The sequence below is a fragment of the Nerophis ophidion genome, linkage group LG08 (assembly GCF_033978795.1).
Source record: "Nerophis ophidion isolate RoL-2023_Sa linkage group LG08, RoL_Noph_v1.0, whole genome shotgun sequence".
In the NCBI taxonomy this organism is placed as follows: domain Eukaryota; kingdom Metazoa; phylum Chordata; class Actinopteri; order Syngnathiformes; family Syngnathidae; genus Nerophis; species Nerophis ophidion.
Window position 1 is genome coordinate 64,253,108 of NC_084618.1, and position 21,284 is coordinate 64,274,391.

The 21,284-nt window shown below is 40.6% G+C and overlaps 2 protein-coding genes across 2 annotated transcripts in view; one reads left to right on the forward strand and one right to left on the reverse strand.

Annotated features, from left to right (window-relative positions):
- The window catches only part of lrrc4bb (leucine rich repeat containing 4Bb), a 136,444-nt gene that overhangs the window by 62,322 nt on the left and 52,838 nt on the right, over positions 1–21,284 (forward strand). The gene's annotated exons all lie outside the window — the stretch shown is intronic.
- Positions 4,411–20,733, reverse strand: LOC133558164 (heparan sulfate glucosamine 3-O-sulfotransferase 2-like). The gene is made up of 2 exons (XM_061909337.1): positions 19,939–20,733; positions 4,411–8,747 (listed from the first exon to the last, which is right to left on the reverse strand). The coding sequence occupies exons 1-2, from the start codon at positions 20,721–20,723 to the stop codon at positions 8,129–8,131; spliced, it is 1,404 nt and encodes a 467-aa protein (XP_061765321.1). The 5' UTR covers positions 20,724–20,733; the 3' UTR covers positions 4,411–8,128.

A 21,284-nucleotide genomic window follows, 5' to 3' on the forward strand; every position in this document is an offset into this window, starting at 1 on the left:
TCCATCTTGCACTAAAGTTACATGAATGAAGGTTCTAGTGTTGGTTGGCGGCCATTTTGACACCAACCCATTAGCTATTGTATAGTAGAACTGATTAGCTTTTTGCACATTTATACAAGTGAAACCCACAAAAACGACACGACAAAACTCACCTTTGTGCATTCATGCACAACGTTATAAGTTTGGTGGACAAAATGAGACGGAAAATGAGGTGGCAAAAATCACGTCTTAGCCAAGACATCCAGGGGGTTTACCTCGCTCGTCTGCGGGAACAGACCGCCGTCATCGCATGCCGTGCTCCCGAGGTCCGTCGTCCCTGAATAGCTCACTCACTCCGGCAGATTTAGTGGTGGTCTATTTTCCAATATTGCAGATTTCTTTGACCATATCGTTAGAAATGCTTCTGCTTTGAGTGTCGCAGGATATCCACACATTCTTGCCATCTCTGTCGTAACATAGCTGTCATCGGTAAAGTGTGCTGAACAAACGTTCGCATCTTTTGGCCACTGGTGCAACTTTAATCCGTCTCTGTTCGTGTTGTTACACACTCCGACAACACACCGACGAGGCATGATGTCTCCAAAGTACGGGAAAATAGTCTAAAAAATGGAAAATTAACAGAGCTGATTTGACTGAGATTGCTTCATGTTGTGACGTCACGGGTCAAAGGTCATCGCTCTTACAGGCTATCAATTTAAAGGCGTTTAAATCGCCAAATTCACCCTTTTAGAGTTCGGAAAACGGTTAAAAAAACATATGGTCTTTTTTCTGCAACATCAAGGTACATATTGACGCTTACGTAGGTCTGGTGATAATGTTCCCCTTTAAGGTAGTCCCTACTTGTTGATTTCAATGGGCGGTCTAATTTTTAAGTGCCTGCCCTTATCAGCTACGTCCTTTCTGAATGTTCTTCTATAAACCGATGAACAATCACTGTTTTTAAATATAATAACTGACTGTTTAAACCAGTGGTCCCCAACCACCGCGCCGCGTACCAGGCCGTGGCCCGATTGGTACCGGGCCGCAGAATAATTTTTTATTCATTTTTATAAAAAAAAAAAAAGAAAAAAAAAATGTTTTTATTTTTTATTTTTTTATTAAATCAACATAAAAAACACAAAATACACTTACAATTAGTGCACCGACCACAAAAACCTCCCTTTTTCATGACAAAGAAAAAAAAAAAAAAAAGGATCCCCCCCCCCCGGTCCGTTGACCGGTCCGCGGATACAAAAAGGTTGGGGACCACTGGTTTAAACTACAATCGAGTTATAAAACACTTTCTCAAACTTTCTTTAAAAAAATAATTTCCCTTTACTGTTAAGAAGGCTATAACAAATAGACCTAAGAACACTATTTGTACTTGTTATATCAAAACTATAGCCTATAATATCATGTTTCAATACACAAGGCTGCTACAATGATAACAGTGACATCCTGTAGTTGCCTCTCTGGTAAGAGATCGCCCGAGCTCTCGCACTTCAGTATTCAGCACGAGGCCAAATGCAAACTTTTTCCTGCAATCATGTGACTCCCAGTCTATTTGATAACCTGCCACAGCAAGGTGCTCCCTCCTTTGTCTTTACTCGCTGATTGAAATTCCTTACACCAACTCATCCGCCTATCATACCGCCACCAGCGCCCGCAGCTCAGCCCTGGCGACTACAACATCTCTGAAGATATGTTTTCTTTTTTTTTTTTTTCAAATTCATGCCAAGAATCCAGATGAAATAATACAAAGTGTGAGCGCTGAAGTTTGTTTGAAGGTTATGATTTTATTCACGAAGGCCAGTTTTCACCTTGAAGGACACTGATTTGTATTACAAAAGTAAAGCAATGATGCACGTAGAGTGCATCACCGGAGAGGCAGCAATTAAATACTTTGAAAAGAGAAACAAAACAAACAAACCAGAAGTAATAGATAGATATCCCATTCTGTATTCAAGCAAGATAACTGGCATTCAAAGGAATACCTTTTATATTCCAATGAGATGAGTAATGTTAATGGATTTTGTTCAAATATTTCCTTCATGACAATCTTTGAAGACAGTGCAACCTTATTTCCACCAAGCTGTACAGTTGAAGGCCTACTGAAACCCACTACTACCGACCACGCAGTCTGATAGTTTATATATCAATGATGAAATCTTAACATTGCAACACATGCCAATACGACCAGTTTAGTTTACTAAATTGCAATTTTAAATTTCCCGCGAAGTGTCTTTTGAAAACGTGCTTTGACGTTATTGGCTAGAGCGGACATTTTATCCCAGCACCGCTCACGGCTAAAAGTCGTCTGCTTTAATCGCATAATTACACAGTATTCTGGACATCTGCGTTGCTGAATCTTTTGCAATTTGTTCAATTAATAATGGAGACTATAAAGAAGAATGCTGTTTGTGGAAAGCGGTGGATTGCAGCTGCCTTTAGCAACCAAAACACAGCCTGTGTTGTGAAGCTTTAATATGGAACATAGCGGTCAAGCGGACATGTTTCTCTACCACATGTCCACCAGCAGGTTTCGGTGAGAACATTGTGGTAATAAGTCGGCTCTTACCGGACACATGAGCAGAGCTTGTGTCCTCCTGCAGTTGTCAAAGAGGCAGCTGCGACTTTCTTGGCTCCTCTATGGCTTCCATCAGAGACACTGGCGGTCACCACACTCTTCCGACTTTCAGGTATGACTTTATAATCTCACTAAAACACTAGTAACACAATAAGCAGATAAGGGATTTTCCAGAATTATCCTAGTAAATGTGTCTAATAACATGTGAATCGTTCCCACTACCGTCGCCTTTTTCCCCCCTCATCCACAAATCTTTCATCCTCGCTCAAATTAATGGGGAAATCGTCGCTCTTGCAGCTGGTGGCTCTGATTATAAACAATGTGAAGATGTGAGGAGCCCTAGAACCAGTGACGTCACGCGCACATCGTCTGCTACTTCCGGTACAGGCAAGGCTTTTTTATTAGCGACCAAAAGTTGCGAACTTTATCGTGTATGTTCTCTACTAAATCCTTTCAACAAAAATATGGCCATATCACGAAATGATCAAGTATGACACATAGAATGGACCTGCTATCCCCGTTTAAATAAGAACATCTCTTTTCAGTAGGCCTTTAAGTTTAGTTTAGTATGTATTTGTATGGATTTTCCATTGCAAATGGTACAATTTGTATGCCACAACAAGTCAACTGCACAAGGGATTTGGCTTAGTTTTCACACAATGCTGACTCAAATGGCTGGTACCCTGTAACCCAAGTGTTCCACTTTCTACTTGTGCGGTGCTGTAATGGTACAATTGTGGAGGGTGAAGCTACACACAGTGCTTAGGGCTGCAACTAACGACTATTTTGAATGTCGAATAGTCATCGATTATCTTAACGATTAGTCAATTAAATGGTTTATGAAGCATAAAAATATTCAGAGGCTCAATTTTCCCCATCCATCCATCCATTTTCTACCGCTTATTCCCTTTCGGGGTCGCGGGGGGCGCTGGCGCCTATCTCAGCTACAATCGGGCAGAAGGCGGGGTACACCCTGGACAAGTCGCCACCTCATCGCAGGGCCAACACAGATAGACAGACAACATTCACACTCACATTCACACACTAGGGCCAATTTAGTGTTGCCAATCAACCTATCCCCAGGTGCATGTCTTTGGAAGTGGGAGGAAGCCGGAGTACCCGGAGGGAACCCACGCATTCACGGGGAGAACATGCAAACTCCACACAGAAAGATCCCGAGCCTGGATTTGAACCCAGGACTGCAGGACCTTCGTATTGTGAGGCAGACGTTTTCCCCTTTGCTTTTAAATTCAGCTTTAGTATATTTTTGGCATGTGCTAACTAACAATTACGACTAATTAATTCAAAAATATTAGTTATACTTTAACTCTTTTGCTCATTTGGCTGTTACAAAAATAAAAATAACTTTTGTCTTTTTTATGATCACCACAATTTTTTTTTTCTAAACAAAGACAAGCCCAGTAGCATTTTTTATGGTGACAAAGGAGAGTAAAAGTAGCAGCAACAAAAACAAGCAAACAAACAAACACCAAAGCTGTCTAACGTCCTCAAAAGAAACAAGTATTTTGTAATTAAGTGTTTAAAAAGCTGCACCTTGGTATCCATCCATCCATTTTCTGCCGATTGTCCCGATTGAGGACGCGGGGGTTCGCTGGAGCCTATCTCAGCTGCATTCGGGCGGAAAGCGGCGTACACGCTGGACAAGTCGCCACCTCATTGCAGGGCCAACACAGATAGACAGACAACATTCACACTCACATTCACACACTAGGGCCAATTTAGTGTTGCCAATCAACCTATCCCCAGGTGCATGTTTTTGGAGGTGGGAGGAAGCCGGAGTACCCGGAGGGAACCCACGCAGTCACGGGGAGAACATGCACACAGAAAGATCCAGAGCCCGGGATTGAACCCAGGACAACTCAGGACCTTCGTATTGTGAGGCACATGCACTAACCCCTCTCCACCATGCTGCCCAGTATATTAATGATTATTAATTAACTCCTGGCATTTTTAGTAATCTAATAAACTTGATTCATTCAGAACATTTTAACTATTTAATAGATTCTATATTTATTGTTTTGTGATATCGGTGCCCTTGTGTCTAAGTTCATGTAGTGTGTGTGTGTTTGTGTGTCTTTGAGGTTTGTTGTTGTGCTGACGCAGCTTCACACCTGAAGTACTGGAATTAATACAGACAACGTTTTGCTGGAACACTTTGGCTAAAATAACTGTTAAATCTATTTTTCACACAACTTTGTCTCCTACTTTGTCAGGTTTGTACCTGAGAGTTTGGTCATGTTTTAGTTTTCCTCTGTGTTTGTCTTATTTCCTGTAAGCGCTCTTATTTTGTCTTTATTTCCTGCCCTTATCCCTGAGTGATTTTTCCCCTCAGCTGTGGCTGATTGGCACCGGGCCACACCTGGTGTCGATCAGCCAGGTGCTCTTTAGACCTGCTTGTTCCTCCACTCTGGGCTGGATTATTATCATTACGACTTGTAGCTCCAACCGTTTGTACCTGAAACTGTAGCTGTTTGCTGTGTGCTGTCTTTTTGGTCCCTCGTCTTCTAGTTCCTGTTCCTGGCATCCTGTTTCCTGTCTCCGAGTTCCTGGTTTGTTTTTTGCCTTAATTTTTTAACATTAAATGATTTTTTCCTGCTCCATGCCTGCCGTCAGCTCTGCATCTGGGGGTTCGTCACAAACTCAAGGTGACACACATACTAGTTAGCTAGAAAGGTGCCAAGCTAACTATCTTACCGAGTTGAGATCACATCCTCCAGATGTCCGACATCATGCCTTCGTTTTATGATGCTCTTGTATCAGAGATCTTCTTCCATAACTAACGAGGTCTGCTTTGCAAAATGAGCTAAGTATTCATGTCCTCAACAAAATTTGCGTAAAATTTTCCCACAGTTTACATGTTTTCACCTGCAATGTTATTGCAAACGGCTGAGCTGATTCGCTTCCGTGCAGAAAAACACGGGTGATGACAACACCGACTACTGTCGACTAGTGAATTTGTCAGCGTCAAATTTTATTGTCCATATTTATTGAAAATTTCAATGAATCGTTGCACCCCTACAGTGCTTTGCATTGATCCGTCAATTTTTTTTGCATTACAATAAAATGCAATTTACACAAATGGGTTGGGTACCTTTTTGCATTTAAATCTATACTGTACCTGTGAATCGATACCGGTACTCAACAATACCGATTTTCTTTAATTTTGTGTGTATTCAAATTTTTAATAGTTCAGACAAATAGATATATATATATATTTTAATTTAAAAGGTACCTACGGTGATTTTATTCAACATGTACAACACTTTCTTGCTGTTGAGATGAAATGTATTCGCTGTCTTTGGTGTAAATTTTCCTTCACAGTCACTTTTATAACCATTTTTTTTTAGTCGGTCTGCAAGATTGCAAATGAATCCCCGCCCCAACCTCTCCAAAAGTATCATAATTTATTTTTAGAGTAACTACCCTCTTTAAATGTATATCTTAAAATCGTCAATGCTTTTTTTTTCTATACACGATGGAAAATAAACTTCATAAGCATTATATAGATTCACTTGGTCACAACATTGAGTATGCCTGCACACTCTGCAATCAATGCACACCTGCTTCTTTTAGCAGCATTCATGTCATTGCATTGTGCACAACATTGTTATTATGCAGATTATATGAAAGCAATACTTTATCTTACATTTTCTGTGTTTTCTTATTGCCTTAAGCAGAAAGGGAGGAGCTTGACCTAATGTCCAAATAAGTTCGTCCACCTCAATAGGACGTCATGACCTAGCCAGGCTGAAAAACCCATTGAACAAAGGCATCCATAACTGTGCAAACTCACACCAAAATACATTAACTTTATTATTTGACCGTTTGGCATTGTTTAACATGAGTATCCAACATTGTAAGAACATTAATGAGTCAGAAAAGGCAGAATTACTCACAGGTCCGATTTAACATTTACCACCAAGCTGTGCTGTCCGGTTGTTATCTTGTTTTCTTACACTACTTTGGCTCATTCGTTAGTACAGTACCCTACTGTACTGTAATGCATTAAACTATGTAAACAGTTGACATTCCAAGACAATTGTGTATAGAGTATAGCCTTATTTAAAAAGTAGTCTTTGCCATTAAAGATGATTGTGCAAGTATTTTCTTTTGTGGAGCTCTACAATGTGTTTGAACTAGTATCGCATTTCAAAAAGTGTCGCCTTACTGTAGTTTTGAACACCTTCTTCTTGCTTTGTTGGTATGGAAAATTGCAACATGCCCCAGAGGCCAGAGTCCACTCTGAGTGCTTTGCTGCTTGTTTTCCTGCTAAGTGCTTTAAACGGTGCTTAGTATGCAACCGTACGTGAAGTTGCATGCAACAAACGTATCCAAATTTGCCACCATTTGGTTTTATGTGTATTGGTACTCAGTAGAATTTCGGTCGGTACCTATAAAAGTACCGAAATCTGTATTTATCCTTACTCGTTCTGCACCGAAAGCGGTTGTTTTTTTGTTTCCCAAATCTGATATATCCCCCTTTTAACGTACGCGATCACAATTCCACTTTTGGGTTCACCGGTTTTGAACTAAACTGTACCACTAAGTGGAATTTTCGCTTATAATGTAAGTTTTTGTTTTATATCACTATATCGTAAATGGGTTGTACTTGTATAGCGCGTTTCTACCTTCAAGGTACTAAAAGCGCTTTGACACTACTTCCACATTCACATCCGACCTGCAGTTTACCAGAATTTTTGGGGAGGAATTTGTTAAAACTGCAGTCTTCTGATACAGATTAGCATACTTGAATTTCTCCTCCCAAGCCACAACTGGCAGCGAACTTATTACATTCCGCTCTGTAAAATTATTGATGTTTTTCATAATTTCAGATTGGTTCATGTAAAAAATTATTGCAATTATTTTCAAATACTTATAATACGTTGGTTTTGCAAAATCCAACTCAATGGAAGTTCTTCAAATAGTATGTGTCATATTAAAGGGCATTTCCTTTTTAAATTATGGGGGCTCACAGAAAAACAAACAAAAAATAAACATTACATTATTTTTTGGTGGGAGTATATCTCTGTGAACATTCTGAACTCCTGTTTCCATGACAGTGGGGTCTTGAGCAAAGTAAATGACGCCTGAAAGTGTTACTGTAGCCCAACTTCCGGTAGCTGATGTCATGTTGTTTTTTTTTTTTTGTCGGAACTAAGTCCACAGCGCCTCTGCTGGTTGCAGCTGAGCACTGCACTCTAATTAATGCCAGTAAATCGACCCAATCAATCGATAATGCAATTTTGCGGAAAATGTGATAAAGTAGTTCCATGTTACATTATGTCCATTGAAGCGCTCCCTGAAGACTTCCGTGATATTTTCCAAGGTCTTGCTTTTGAAATGTTCTCCAATTCCTAATAGGAAGTCATTTTCAAGTACTTTCTTTTGTTCATAAATCAAGTCCGTATGAATGTAAAGTAACACAAAATCGTGACAATGAGGTGATGCCTGCTCATCTCAAGTCTTGGCTCATTAGTGTCTCTCCAGTGGCTCGTACTAAATTTGCAGATTAGCTCCCATTTGAAAATGAATCCTCAGTCTTTACTCCCACTTGAAATCGTGGCCCACCATTTCATAGAACTTGACGTTAAATGGTCTGTAGAAATCTCGCAGCTGCTCAATGGCGTCCCGGTCAATCTGCACGTGAGTCCTGCCTTTGGACTTTCCCAGGCAGCGAGGCGAGCCGCTGCTTTCGGGCTTCTTGAGGCACGGGAAGCCTTTGGTGCGGTTGAAGTAGAAGTGCTTGTCCGTGACGATGCGCTTGAGCCCCAGGAAGTCCTGCACCCGCGCCAGCTCGCCGGATGGATCCGTAATGAGCCGTTCACCGCTGACAAAGTGGATCTGAGCCAGAGGGAAGTAGCGCAGCCAGTTCTCTAGGTGGAGGGCGTAGAGGCCGATGCGAATGGCATTCCAGGATGTGTCCACCGAGCCTGTGCTCTGGTTGCGGAAGGCAAGCTCCTGGAAGCTGGGCAGATCAGGAGATTTGGATAAAGTCTGTGTGTAGTCGGATATGGCTCGGGTGACGGGGTCTCGCACGACCACGATGAGTTTGGCGTTTCGGGACATTGCAGCTATTCGGTGTGGCGTCTCTTTTGTGACAAAGTAGCTTGGAGTCTTCTCCATTGTGATTTGGCCGTCAAGAGTCCTTGGCATCAAACCTCTGAAGGAAACATGAAAAACAGGAAAAACTTTTTGCTTACATCCACTTTATTTATTTCATGCTCTTTTCAAAATTCAAGAGAACTGCAACTTTAGAGTTTTGCAACAGCTAGGAATCTCAAAGGACACAATGTCCTCTGGATAGAATGTGAATTTGTGATGTTTGTTCTCGTGACACAATGATATCGTTATATTTTGATGATATCACAAAATCAAAAACTAATCATGGCATGTACACGACCGCACATAAGTGGACTATGAACAGCAATATTGATCAGTATCAGTTTTAGAATCTGACATATTCTATGTTGGTGTATCTAACGTACTGTTTGCAATAATCCTATCAATCATAATTTAGTTACAAACCCCGTTTCCTTATGAGTTGGGAAATTGTGTTGGATGTAAATATAAACGGAATACAATGATTTGCAAATGCTTTTCAACCCATATTCAGTTGAATATGCTACAAATACAACATATTTGATGTTCAAACGGCTAAACAATTTTTTTTGTGCAAATAATCATTAACTTTAGAATTTGATGCCAGCAACATGTGACAAAGAAGTTGGGAAATGTGGCAATAAATACTGATAAAGTTGAGAAATACTCATCAAACACTTATTTGGAACATCCCACAGGTGTGCAGGCTAATTGGGAAAAGGTGAGTGCCATGATTGGGTATAAAAACAGAGTCCATGAAATGCTAAGTAATTCACAAACAAGGGTGGGGCGAGGGTCACCAATTTGTAAGAAAATTGTCGAACAGTTTTAGAACAACATTTCTCAACGAGCTATTGCACAGAATTTAGGGATTTTACCGTCTGCGGTCCGTAAAAACATCAAAAAGTTCAGAGAATCTGGTAACATCACTGCACGTAAGCGATGATATTACGGACCTTTGATCCCTCAGGCGGTACTGCGTCAAAAACCGACATCAGTGTGTAAAGGATATCATCACATGGGCTCAGGAACACTTCATAAAACCACTGTCAGTAACTACAGTTGGTTGCTACACTTGTAAGTGCAAGTTAAAACTCTGCTATGCAAAGCAAAACCCATTTATCAACAACACCAAAGAACACTGCTGGCTTTGCTGGGCCCGAAATCATCTAAGATGGATTGATGCAAATTGTAAAAGTATTCTGTGGTCTGACGAGTCCACATTTCAAATTATATTTGGAAACTGTGGACGTGGTGTCCTCCGGAACAAAGAGGAAAATAACCATCCGGATTGTTCAAAAGCCAGCATCTGTGAGGGTATGGGGGTGCATTAGTGCCCAAGGCATGGGTAATTTACACATCTGTGAAGGCACCATTAATGCTGAATGGTCCATACAGATTTTGGAGCAACATATGTTGTCATCCAAGCAACATTATCATGGATGCCCCTGCTTATTTCAGCCAGACAATGCCAAGCCACGTGTTACAACAGCGTGGTTTCGTAGTAAAAGAGTGCGGGTACTTTCCTGGCCTGCCTGCAGTCCAGACATGTCTCCCATCGAAAATGTGTGGCGCATTATGAAGCGCAAAATACGACAGCAGAGACCTCGGACTGTTAAACGACTGAAGCTCTACATAAAACAAGAATGAGAAAGAATGCCACTTTCAAAGCTTCAACAATTAGTTTTCTCAGTTCCCAAAACGTTTATTGAGTGTTTTTAAAAGAAAAGGTGATGTAACACAGTGGTGAACATGCCCTTTCCCAACTACTTTGGTACGTGTTGCAGCCAAGAAATTCTAAGTTAATTATTATTTGCAAAAAAAACAAAGTTTATGAGTTTGAACATTAAATATCTCATCTTTGTAGTGCATTCAACTGAATATGGGTTGAAAAGGATTTGCAAATCATTGTATTCCGTTTATATTTACACAATTTCCCAACTCATATGGAAACGGGGTTTGTATATACTGTAGCACTTTTCATGCATAGGCAAGTTGCAACAAAAAGTGCTACATTGTAATACTTAAATGATGTTGACAAATGTAATTTCTACTTAAGATTCAAAAAGAGCCAAAACCCAGATCCTGTGAGATGCTCCGGTTTGGCCGCAAAACCACTTTCTCGATGCAAATGAAGACACAGAACCAAAGTGTTGTCACAAGGGAATTGTGTCGCACACTCTCTTTGCTATGCAGCAATAAATCACCATGCAGGCACACCATCCAGCAGCAGGTGACTATGTTGACTTACTTGCAAGTTGACAAAGTAGGACACTGTCGGCTTGACATGTACAGATAATCACTCAAAAGAGCTAAATCATGTCAATAAAATCCATCATGTACTATATTATCTTATTATTTTTATTATTATCACAAGGAATAATTGTTAATGGATTTTCAGACTGTAAACACAATAAAAATGTTAATAAATTAATTACTAGCACACTTACGTTTATATACTATATGTATATACGTATAGATGTATACATACTGTACTTATATATACCTTTTTATATATGTGTGTGTGTATATATAAATGTGTGTGTGTATACAGATGTAATTGTGTGTGTATATAAATGTATATGTAGATGCGTGTATATGTGTATATATATATATTCATATATATATATATATACATATATATATATATATATATGTGTGTGTGTGTATACTTTACATGTATATGTGTATGTGAGTGACTATATATGTGTGTGTATACGTGTATACTGTACTATATATGTGTGTGTGTATATATGTGTATATATGTATGTATATATATTTATATGAGCTAACTTTTGAGTATGGGGAACATGTATTCACCATTAGTTAGTTGCTTATTAACATGCTAATTAGTAACATATTGGCTCTTAATTAGTCATTATTAAGTATTTATTATTGCTTTATTGTGCATGACCTTATTATACAACCAGTAAGCCATTAACTAATAATCTTCCCTCAGTAACCTCAGAATTATTGCTTATTAGTAACCCTAACCCTAACCCTTATATGTTCCCCTAGGGTCGAAATAACTCTAAATGAAGTATTTGTTACTTTAATAAGCAACTAATTAATGGTGAACATGTTACCCATACTAAAGTGTTATCTTATATGTATTTATTTATTTATTTTTTTACTAAAAACCTGCCAACGCTAAATCATTAATGTGCAAGAACCCACTGTATAATTGGCTTTAAATTATCATACTCCTACTCAGTGGCCTACTGGTTGGAGTGTCCGCCCTGAGATCGGTAGGTTGTGAGTTCAAACCCCGGCCGAATCATACCAAAGACTATAAAAAAATGGGACCCATTGCCTCCGTGCTTCGCACTCAGCATCAAGGGGTTGGAATTGGGGGTTAAATCACCATAAATGATTCCCGGGCGTGGCACCGCTGCTGCCCACTGCTCCCCTCACTTCCCAGGGGGTGATCAAGGGGATGGGTCAAATGCAGACGACAAATTTCACCACACCTAGCATGTGTGTGACAATCATTGGTACTCTAACTTTAATATATATATATATATATATATATATATATATATATATATATATATATATATATATATATATATATATATACACACACACATATATCATAAGTATGAAATAATTTAAAGCCACTGCAGAAGCTGTGTCAAAATAAAGTTGATAAATAAATAATTATTTTAATTATAAAAAACAAACATGAAAAAATAGAGCTAATGCTTTTTTGACAGTAGATAAATATAGCTTACATTACATACATACATTTAACAATAAAACAATATTATGTTGGTAGTAGTTGGGTTTTGCCTCTGAGCTGTTTCAGGTATTTTGGTTTACCTTATTTAGGTACAGTATAACACATCAGAAGGGCAAAGTGTTCCAATTACACTTCTTTCAGTTTAAAACATTACTAACCACAAGGAATGCAGCGTCACACGTTTCCCTTGCTTGTTATATATTTTTTTTCTGAAATGAAAAATACGTTTTCTCCAGTCCCATCATTACTAAATGTTCTAAGCCCTCTAGGACTTTGTCCTTTTTACTTGTTTGAATTCCACCACGCACACAAACACTCAGTCAGACACTCCACTGGTCAATACATAACTCTCCAGCGCAATACTTTGACCTTTACTCATCAGAAGCGAGTAAATGTTTATGGCACCCAAACAATCCTCCAAAGTCTTGAGTATTGACATTTGACCTTTTCTCTGGCGTCTGACAGTCACACTGCCTTGAGTGCCAATTAGCAGGAATGGTTTCTGTTGTAATTATTTCATATCAACACGGCTGCATGACATGAAATCTTTAATAAGAAATGCGGTCCGTTTCTTCTTTTTATATGATGCCTACATCCAGTGGAATAACAACACTTGTTTCGGTTTTGATTAGGGTGCGATAGAACCAACTGATGTCTGGCAAGTGAATATATAGTAAATAAATGAGCGTCTGCGACAGGCTTTCTACAAATAGCTTTTTAATGAGGCTGCACATTGGGAAAGGGGATTCTTGTCGCAGTTTGGGATCAATAACCAACCTATTGGAGCAGTTTGTGGTGGGCAGTAAAGTACAAGTTCTTTGACAGGGACAGTCGATTCTTGGTGCATATACTGATTGTCAAAGCTGCCCCTCCATATACGCAGATCATACGCTGAGCTAAGGACCCTGTAATACGCATGTGTGCGTGTGTGTGTGTGTGTGTGTGTGTGTGTGTGTGTGTGTGTGTGTGTGTGTGTGTGTGTGTGTGTGTGTGTGTGTGTGTGTGTGTGTGTGTGTGTGTGTGTGTGTGAGGGGGTGGTGGGTTGCACTTTCCATAAAGAAGTACATGAAAAATGTCAATTAATGAATGACTTAGAGCTTCAGATGAAACTTTACCACAAATGTATTCCTAGTCCCTTTCTGCTCCAGCACTGATAAGAGCATATTGTCAATTTCCCCCAAATATTCACTGTACAATTTTACCAGAATTTCACGGCATTTAACAGTATTTTCTTACAGTAAAATACCATAAGGGAAATTTAACGCAACATTACCACAAATGAGTTTAAAAATTACGATTCCCTGATATGTCACAGCAATTAACTCTTATCTCACTGTAAACTATTGTAAAAAGTAATGCAACTATAAGACAGCAATTTAACAGTGGCCTTGTGGTTAGAGTCGTTAGTTCAAATCCCGGTCGAGTCATACCAAAGACTATAAAAATTGGACTCGTTACCCCCTGCTTGGCACTCAGCATCAAGGGTTGGAATTGGGGGTTCAATCACCAAAATGACTCCCGAGCACAGCCACCGCTGCTGCTCACTGCTCCCCTCACTTCCTAGAGGGTGGAACAAGGGCACGGGTCAAATGCAGAGGTTAATTTCACCACATCTAGTGTGTGTGTGACTATCAGTGGTACTTTAACTTTAACTTTAACTTACTGTGAATTTACAAAATAAATGCAAACAGTGTTCTCACTGACCTCTACTGCAGTGGTTCTCAAATGGGGGTACGCGTACCCCTGGGGGTACTTGAAGGTATGCCAAGGGGTACGTGAGATTTAAAAAAAATATTCTAAAAATAGCAACAATTCAAAAATCCTTTATAAATATATTTATTGAATAATACTTCAACAAAATATGAATGTAAGTTCACAAACTGTGGAAAGAAATGCAACAATGCAATATTCAGTGTTGACAGCTAGATTTTTTGTGGACATGTTTCATAAATATTGATGTTAAATATTTCTTTTTTTGTGAAGAAATGTTTAGAATTAAGTTGATGAATCCAGATGGATCTCTATTACAATCCCCAAAGAGGGCACTTTAAGTTGATGATTACTTCTATGTGTAGAAATCTTTATTTATAATTGAATCAGTTGTTTATTTTTCAACAAGTTTTTAGTTATTTTTATATCTTTTTTTCCAAATAGTTCAAGAAAAAACACTACAAATGAGCAATATTTTGCACTGTTATACAATTTAATAAATCAGAAACTGATGACATTGTGCTGTAATTTATTTCTTTATCTATTTTTTTCAACCAAAAATGCTTTGCTCTGATTAGGGGGTACTTGAATTTAAAAAAATGTTCACAGGGGGGTATATCAGCGCTACAGGTGTATCAGAGCCAGAACAAACAGGCTCAGAGACAGCTTGTTTCCCAGAGCTGTCACCATGTTGAACTAACTTATAATAATAATAATAATTCACCCCTATACAATATCCTGCCCTAATACCCTACTGTGCAATACTACCCTTCGAGTGCAAAACGTCCGACACTGATTGTTATTTATTACTTCGTACTCTTGTCTTGGTCTGTATTTTGTACAGTATTTTGTATTTCTATAGTGTTTTGTATATTGTACAGGATTGCTTATTATTTTTGTTGAATAGTAGATTGTTTATTTCAATTGTTAGTTTTTCCTTTATTACCTCTTGTGTTATTTATTTTACCTCAAATTTGTTCCCACTACCGCGCCTTAAGTTGGAGTCTTTAATCTTGTTATATGCAAATATAATGACAATAAAGTCCATTCATTCATTCATTCATTCATTCATTCATTCATCACTGAAAAAATGTTGAGAACCACCGATCTCAGGGCGGACACTCTAACCACTAGGCTAAAACCATGCAGGATATGGCATTAAGAAGTACTTAATAATGAGTGATTATTGGGGCCGGCTTGGCACGGTTTGGAAAGTGGCCGTGCCAGCAACCTGAGGGTTCCTAATTCGATCCCCAGCTTCTACCAGCCTAGTCACGTCCGTTGTGTCCCTGACCAAGACACTTCACCCTTGCTCCTGATGGGTCGTGGTTAGCGCCTTGCATGGTGCTTCCGCCATGACTGTGCGAATGTGTGTGTGTGAATGGATGAATGTGGAAATAGTGTCAAGGCGCTTTGAGTACATTGAAGGTAGAAAAACGCTAAACAAGTATAATCCATTGCATGTTAATAAGCAACTAATGGTGAATATGTGTTCCCCGTATTACCAAAAATATTGTTGAGTATGTATTTTATTTAGGTTAACTACACTTTTTAAATCCATGAGGGGAAATTGCAATTCAAATACACCATCGATAAAGTTAAAGTACCAATGATTGTCACACACACTAGGTTTGGCGAAATTATTCTCTGCATTTGACCCATCACCCTTGATCACCCACTGGGAGGTGAGGGGAGCAGTGAGCAGGAGCGATGGCTGAGGCCGGGAATGATTTTTGGGGATTTAACCACCAATTCCAACACTTGATGCTGAGTGCCAAGCAGGGATGTAATGGTTCCCATTTTTATAGTCTTTGGTATGCCTCGGCCGGGATTTGAACTCACGCCCTACCGATCTCAGGGGGAATACTCTCACCACTAGCCCACTGAGTAGGTGATAGAGCAGGGGTCACCAACCTTTTTGAAACCAAGAGCTACTTCTTCGGCACTGATTAATGCGAAGGGCTACCAGTTTGATACACACTTAAATAAATTGCCAGAAATAAACAATTTGCTCAATTTACCTTTAACTCTATGTTATTATTAATAATTAATTATATTTATCTTTGTGGAAACACTGATCATCTTAATGATTTCTCACAATAAATATATATAGAAACAGATAAATATTTTTAGAAATATATTTCGGCTCTTTAAAATTCAAAATTCAACTGAAAAAAAGAAGAGAAAAACTAGCTAATTTGTAGCTTTTTGAAAAAATTAAAAACATTTTTTTTTGGAACATCATTAGTAATTTTTCCTGATTAAGATTAATTTTAGAATTTTGATGACATGTTTTAAATAGGTTAAAATCCAATCTGCACTTTGTTAGAATATATAACAAATTGGACCAAGCTATATTTCTATCCATCCGTCCATCCAGCCATTTTCTACCGCTTAGTCCATTTGGGGTCACGGGAGGCGCTGGTACCTATCTCAGCTACAATCGGGCGGAAGGCGGGGTACACCCTGGATAAGTCGCCACCTCATCGCAGGCTGTATTTCTAGCAAAGACAAATATTTTTTGGGAATTTTAATCATAATAAGTTTGAAGAAATATTTCACAAATATTCTTCGTCTAAGAAACAGAAGCTAAATTGAAGAACTACCGTATTTCCTTGAATTGCCGCAGGGCATATAGTATGCGCCTGCCTTGAATTACTGCCGGGTCAAACTCGCTTCCCAAAATAATTAGCGCATGCTTAGTATTACCGCCTGGTCAAACTCGTGACACTTCTACTGTCATCATTTTCTAAATGGAAGAGGCTGATTTTAATACCGGTAATTTGAAATCACATAAAGGAAAGAAGAATAAGAGCTATTCAGTAGGATTTAAGGTCCAGGCTTACATCACACTCAAATTTTTACTGCATGCCTTTGGTAAGTGCCGGAGTGAGAAGAGGTTTTAAAATAATTAGCGCTTGCTTACTTTTACCGCATGCCTTTGGTAAGCGCAGGAGTGAGAAGAGGTTTTAAATTAATTAGGGCTCCGGCGGCAATTTAAGTAAATACGGTAAATTAAAATTGATTTATTATTCTTTACAATAATAAAAAAACAAATTACTTGAACATTGATTTAAATTGTCAGGAAAGAAGAGGATGGAATTTAAAAGGTAAAGAGGTATATGTGTTTAAATATCCTAAAATAATTTTTAAGGTTGTGTTTTTTTTCTAAAATTGTCTTTCTGAAAGTTGTAAGAAGCAAAGTAAAAAAATAAATGAATTTATTTAAACAAATGAAGATCAAATCTTTAAAATATTTTCTTGGATTTTCAAATTCTATTTGAGTTTTGTCTCGCTTAGAATTAAAAATGCCGAGCAAAGCGAGACCAGCTTGCTAGTAAATAAATACGATTTAGAAAATAGAGGCAGCTCACTGGTAAGTGCTGCTATTTGAGCTATTTTTAGAACAGGCCAGCGGGCGACTCATCTGGTCCTTACGGGCGACCTGGTGCCCGCAGGCACCGCGTTGGTGACCCCTGTGATAGAGCCTTACAAATCCTGGACACACAATTAGGTACAGCACCACCACCACCACCAGAGCAATTAGTGCATTATTGTGATTATGGTGGGCTATTTCTACCAATATGAACCCTTAAAACAGGGGTGTCAAAGTCGAATACAGAGTGGGCCAAAATTTTAAACTGAAAAAAGCCGCGGGCCAAGGTTGAACAAATTAACCTATTAATAGACGATTAGATAGAGATTAGATGGATTAGATAGTACTTTATTTATTCCATCAGGAGAGTTCCTTCAGGAAAATTACACTTTTCAGCACAATCCCATTCAAGATCAGACAAACATTACAGGGAGACAGAACAGGATCGCTGACGGGTCTGCCGGCTTCCAGCGCCCCTTACAAAAAAGATGACATACAGGTAAACAAGGGGGGGAGAAGAAAATAGAAGATTAAAATAAAATTAAAAACAATCAGTCTTAGCCTAGGCCCTGGAGTGGGGGTGCAGACTGAAGCCAAGGGGGAAAAAAAAAAGAAAAAGAAAAAGAAAAAAAAATAGGGACCCAAACAAGTTTTGCATTGAATATTGAACAAGCTAGGCTTATAACTTTATAGTGACATGCAAAATCAAGTTTCAAATAATAATAATAATGAAAAATATCAAGCGTCCCGGAAGAGTTAGTGCCGAAAGGAGTTCTGGGTATTTTTTCTGTTGCGTTTATGTTGTGTTACGGTGCGGATGTTTTCCTGAAATGTGTTTGTCATTTTTGTTTGGTGTGGCTTCACAGTGTGGCGCATATTTGTAACAGTGTTAAAGTTGTTTTTACGGCCACCTTCAGTGTGACCTGTCTGGCTGTTGACCAAGTATGCCTTGCATTCACTTGGGTGTGTGTGTGGTCATGATCCACGCAGCACATCATGCGTGTATCATAACAAGTCATGGCAAGCTGTGTTCAAACAAAACATGAAATGCGCTGTACTTCTCCCTACGGCTGAGTACATAACAGCGTTTTAAAAAGTCATACATTTTACTTTTTGAAACAGATACCGATAATTTCAGATATCACATTTTAAAGCATTTATCGGCCGACAATATCGGCAGTACGTTATTATCGGACATCTAGAAACGGAACCCATGGTTCATATCTACTAGCGATGTGAATCATTGGGCACCTAATGATTCGGTCCGATTCCAATTAATGGGGTGACGATTTGATTCAGAATCGATTCTCGATTTAACACGATTATCCATTCAAACCGACTTTTGCAATGTATTATTTGGTATAACAATGACATAAAACACGTTGGTTACAGGTTAGGAGAGCTCCTTTTGGTTGCATTAAGAGGTGAACATATTTATAAAAATTTATTCTTATAGCATTTTTTTATGTATTTATTCAACTACATATTTGTAACAGTGTTAAAAGTTGTTTATACGGCCACCCTCAGTGTGACCTGTATGGCTGTTGACCAATTATGCCTTGCATTCACTTGGGTGTGTGTGTGGAAGCCGCACATATTATGTGACTGGACCGGCACGCTGTTTGTATGGAGGAAAAGCGGATGTGACGGCAGGTTAAAGGTGTCTTTAAGGCTCGCCCCCAATATTGATATCTGGGCGGAAATCGGGAGAAAGTCGGGAGAACGGTTATCCCGGGAGATTTTCGGGAGTGGCACTGAACTTCGGGAGTCTCCCGGGAAAATCGGGAGGATTGGCAAGTATGAGTATTAACGGTGAATGCTGTGTTACGGCAGTACCGGCGGGCCAACTCTAATGTTAATTTGAAATTGCCTCAAGGGCCAAATGAAATTTGGCCCGTGGGCCAGAGTTTGACACCCATCCATCCATCCATTTTCTACCGCTTATTCCCTTTTGGGGTCGCGGGGGGCGCTGGCGCCTATCTCAGCTACAATCGGGCGGAAGGCGGGGTACACCCTGGACAAGTCGCCACCTCATCGCAGGGCCAACACAGATAGACAGACAACATTCACACTCACATTCACACACTAGGGCCAATTTAGTGTTGCCAATCAACCTATCCCCAAGTGCATGTCTTTGGAAGTGGGAGGAAGCCGGAGTACCCGGAGGGAACCCACGCATTCACGGGGAGAACATGCAAACTCCACACAGAAAGATACCGAGCCTGGATTTGAACCCAGGACTGCAGGACCTTCGTATTGTGACGCAGACGCACTAACCCCTCTGCCACCGTGAAGCCCTGCCTTAAAATATCAGCTGCCATGTTTATTGCATGCACTACAATTCAAATGTAATTACAGTACTCGGGAATGGTCGGATTAGATTGCGCAGGTGTGCCTAATGAAATGTCCCAGGAAGAGGTGTACCTGTACCACTCCAGTCCTCTGTTATAGTTCCGGTCAAAAAAGTGCGTCTCGGTACCGGCAGCCCTTACGTCCGGATGGATCCGGATGAACTCCAGAACCGCCCTGGTGCCACCCTTCTTCACGCCAACTATGATAGCGTTCGGCAACTTCTTATTCCCAAACTTTGGGTGGCTGACGGGCGGGCTGGGCGTGTCGCTCTTGGCGCGGAGGAGCGCAGAAGCAGGTGGCCTCTCCGCCGCACCGGACGGGGGCGAAGACGGATAAGATGAGGCGCATGAGAGGCGCAGACGCCGGGAGCCACCATCCGCCTGATTGCAGCTGGGCACTGGATCCCTTAATATGAGTGGGTCCGCGTGGAAAAGGGCGCAATATCCCACGTAGGAGAGGAAAATGGACAAGACGCACACTGCTGTTTTTGTACACCGGCGACTGCAGAGGAGCGCACATGCCATCTCTCCATGGATTCCAACAGTGCATCTTTTTAAACCAATTTTCCCTGACGTCTCCAACGCGTTAAAAAGCTGACATCCCATCTCCTCGGACGCATGTCCAAACTTCCAGTCCCCGGGAAACACTCTCCTCCTCCGGCTTTGAGAGCGCCGCTCTGCTCGGCCGCGGTCATGACGCACGAACGGGTGCCGGACGCGCGTATACGCGTCTCTGACTCCAACTTCGACTGCGCCTCTGCTCAAGCAGGGTTCCGAGTCGGTGACGTCACGGCATCTTTGCCTCCGACTCGTGATCAAGGAAAAAAACACACACACACACCATTCTATCCGATACATCACAGCATATTATAGCTCGTCCAGAGTCGGGACCCGGGATGGACCGCTCGTCCAGAGTCGGGACCCGGGAGTGACCGCTCGTCCAGAGTCGGGACCCGGGATGGACCGCTCGTCCAGAGTTTGGACCCAGGATGGACCGCTAGTCCAGAGTCGGGACCCGGGATGGACCGCTCGTCCAGAGTCGGGACCCAGTTTGAGTTGAGTTTGAGTTTATTTGAAACATGCATGCATACAACATGATACATCACAATTTCCAGTTTCTGTCATCCAGAGTCGGGACCCAGGATGGACCGCTCGTCCAGAGTCGGGACCCGGGATGGACCGCTCATCCAGAGTCTGGACCCAGGATGGACCGCTAGTCAGAGTCGGGACCCGGGATGGACCGCTCGTCCAAAGTCTGGACCCAGGATGGACCGCAAGTCCAGAGTCGGGACCCGGGATGGACCGCTCGTCCAGAGTCGGGACCCGGGATGGACCGCTCGTCCAGAGTCGGGACCCGGGATGGACCACACACCTGTGTATCGGCTGGGGACATCTCTGCGCTGCTGATCCGCCTCCGCT

Excerpts from the sequence above, each read along its gene's own strand:
- LOC133558164 (XM_061909337.1), bottom strand. The coding sequence starts at position 20,723 with ATGTATCGGATAGAATGGTGTGTGTGTGTGTTTTTTTCCTTGATCACG. Across the intron at positions 8,748-19,938 it reads AGAGGACTGGAGTGGTACAG|AGGTTTGATGCCAAGGACTC; the intron begins GTACACCTCTTC and ends TGTTTCCTTCAG.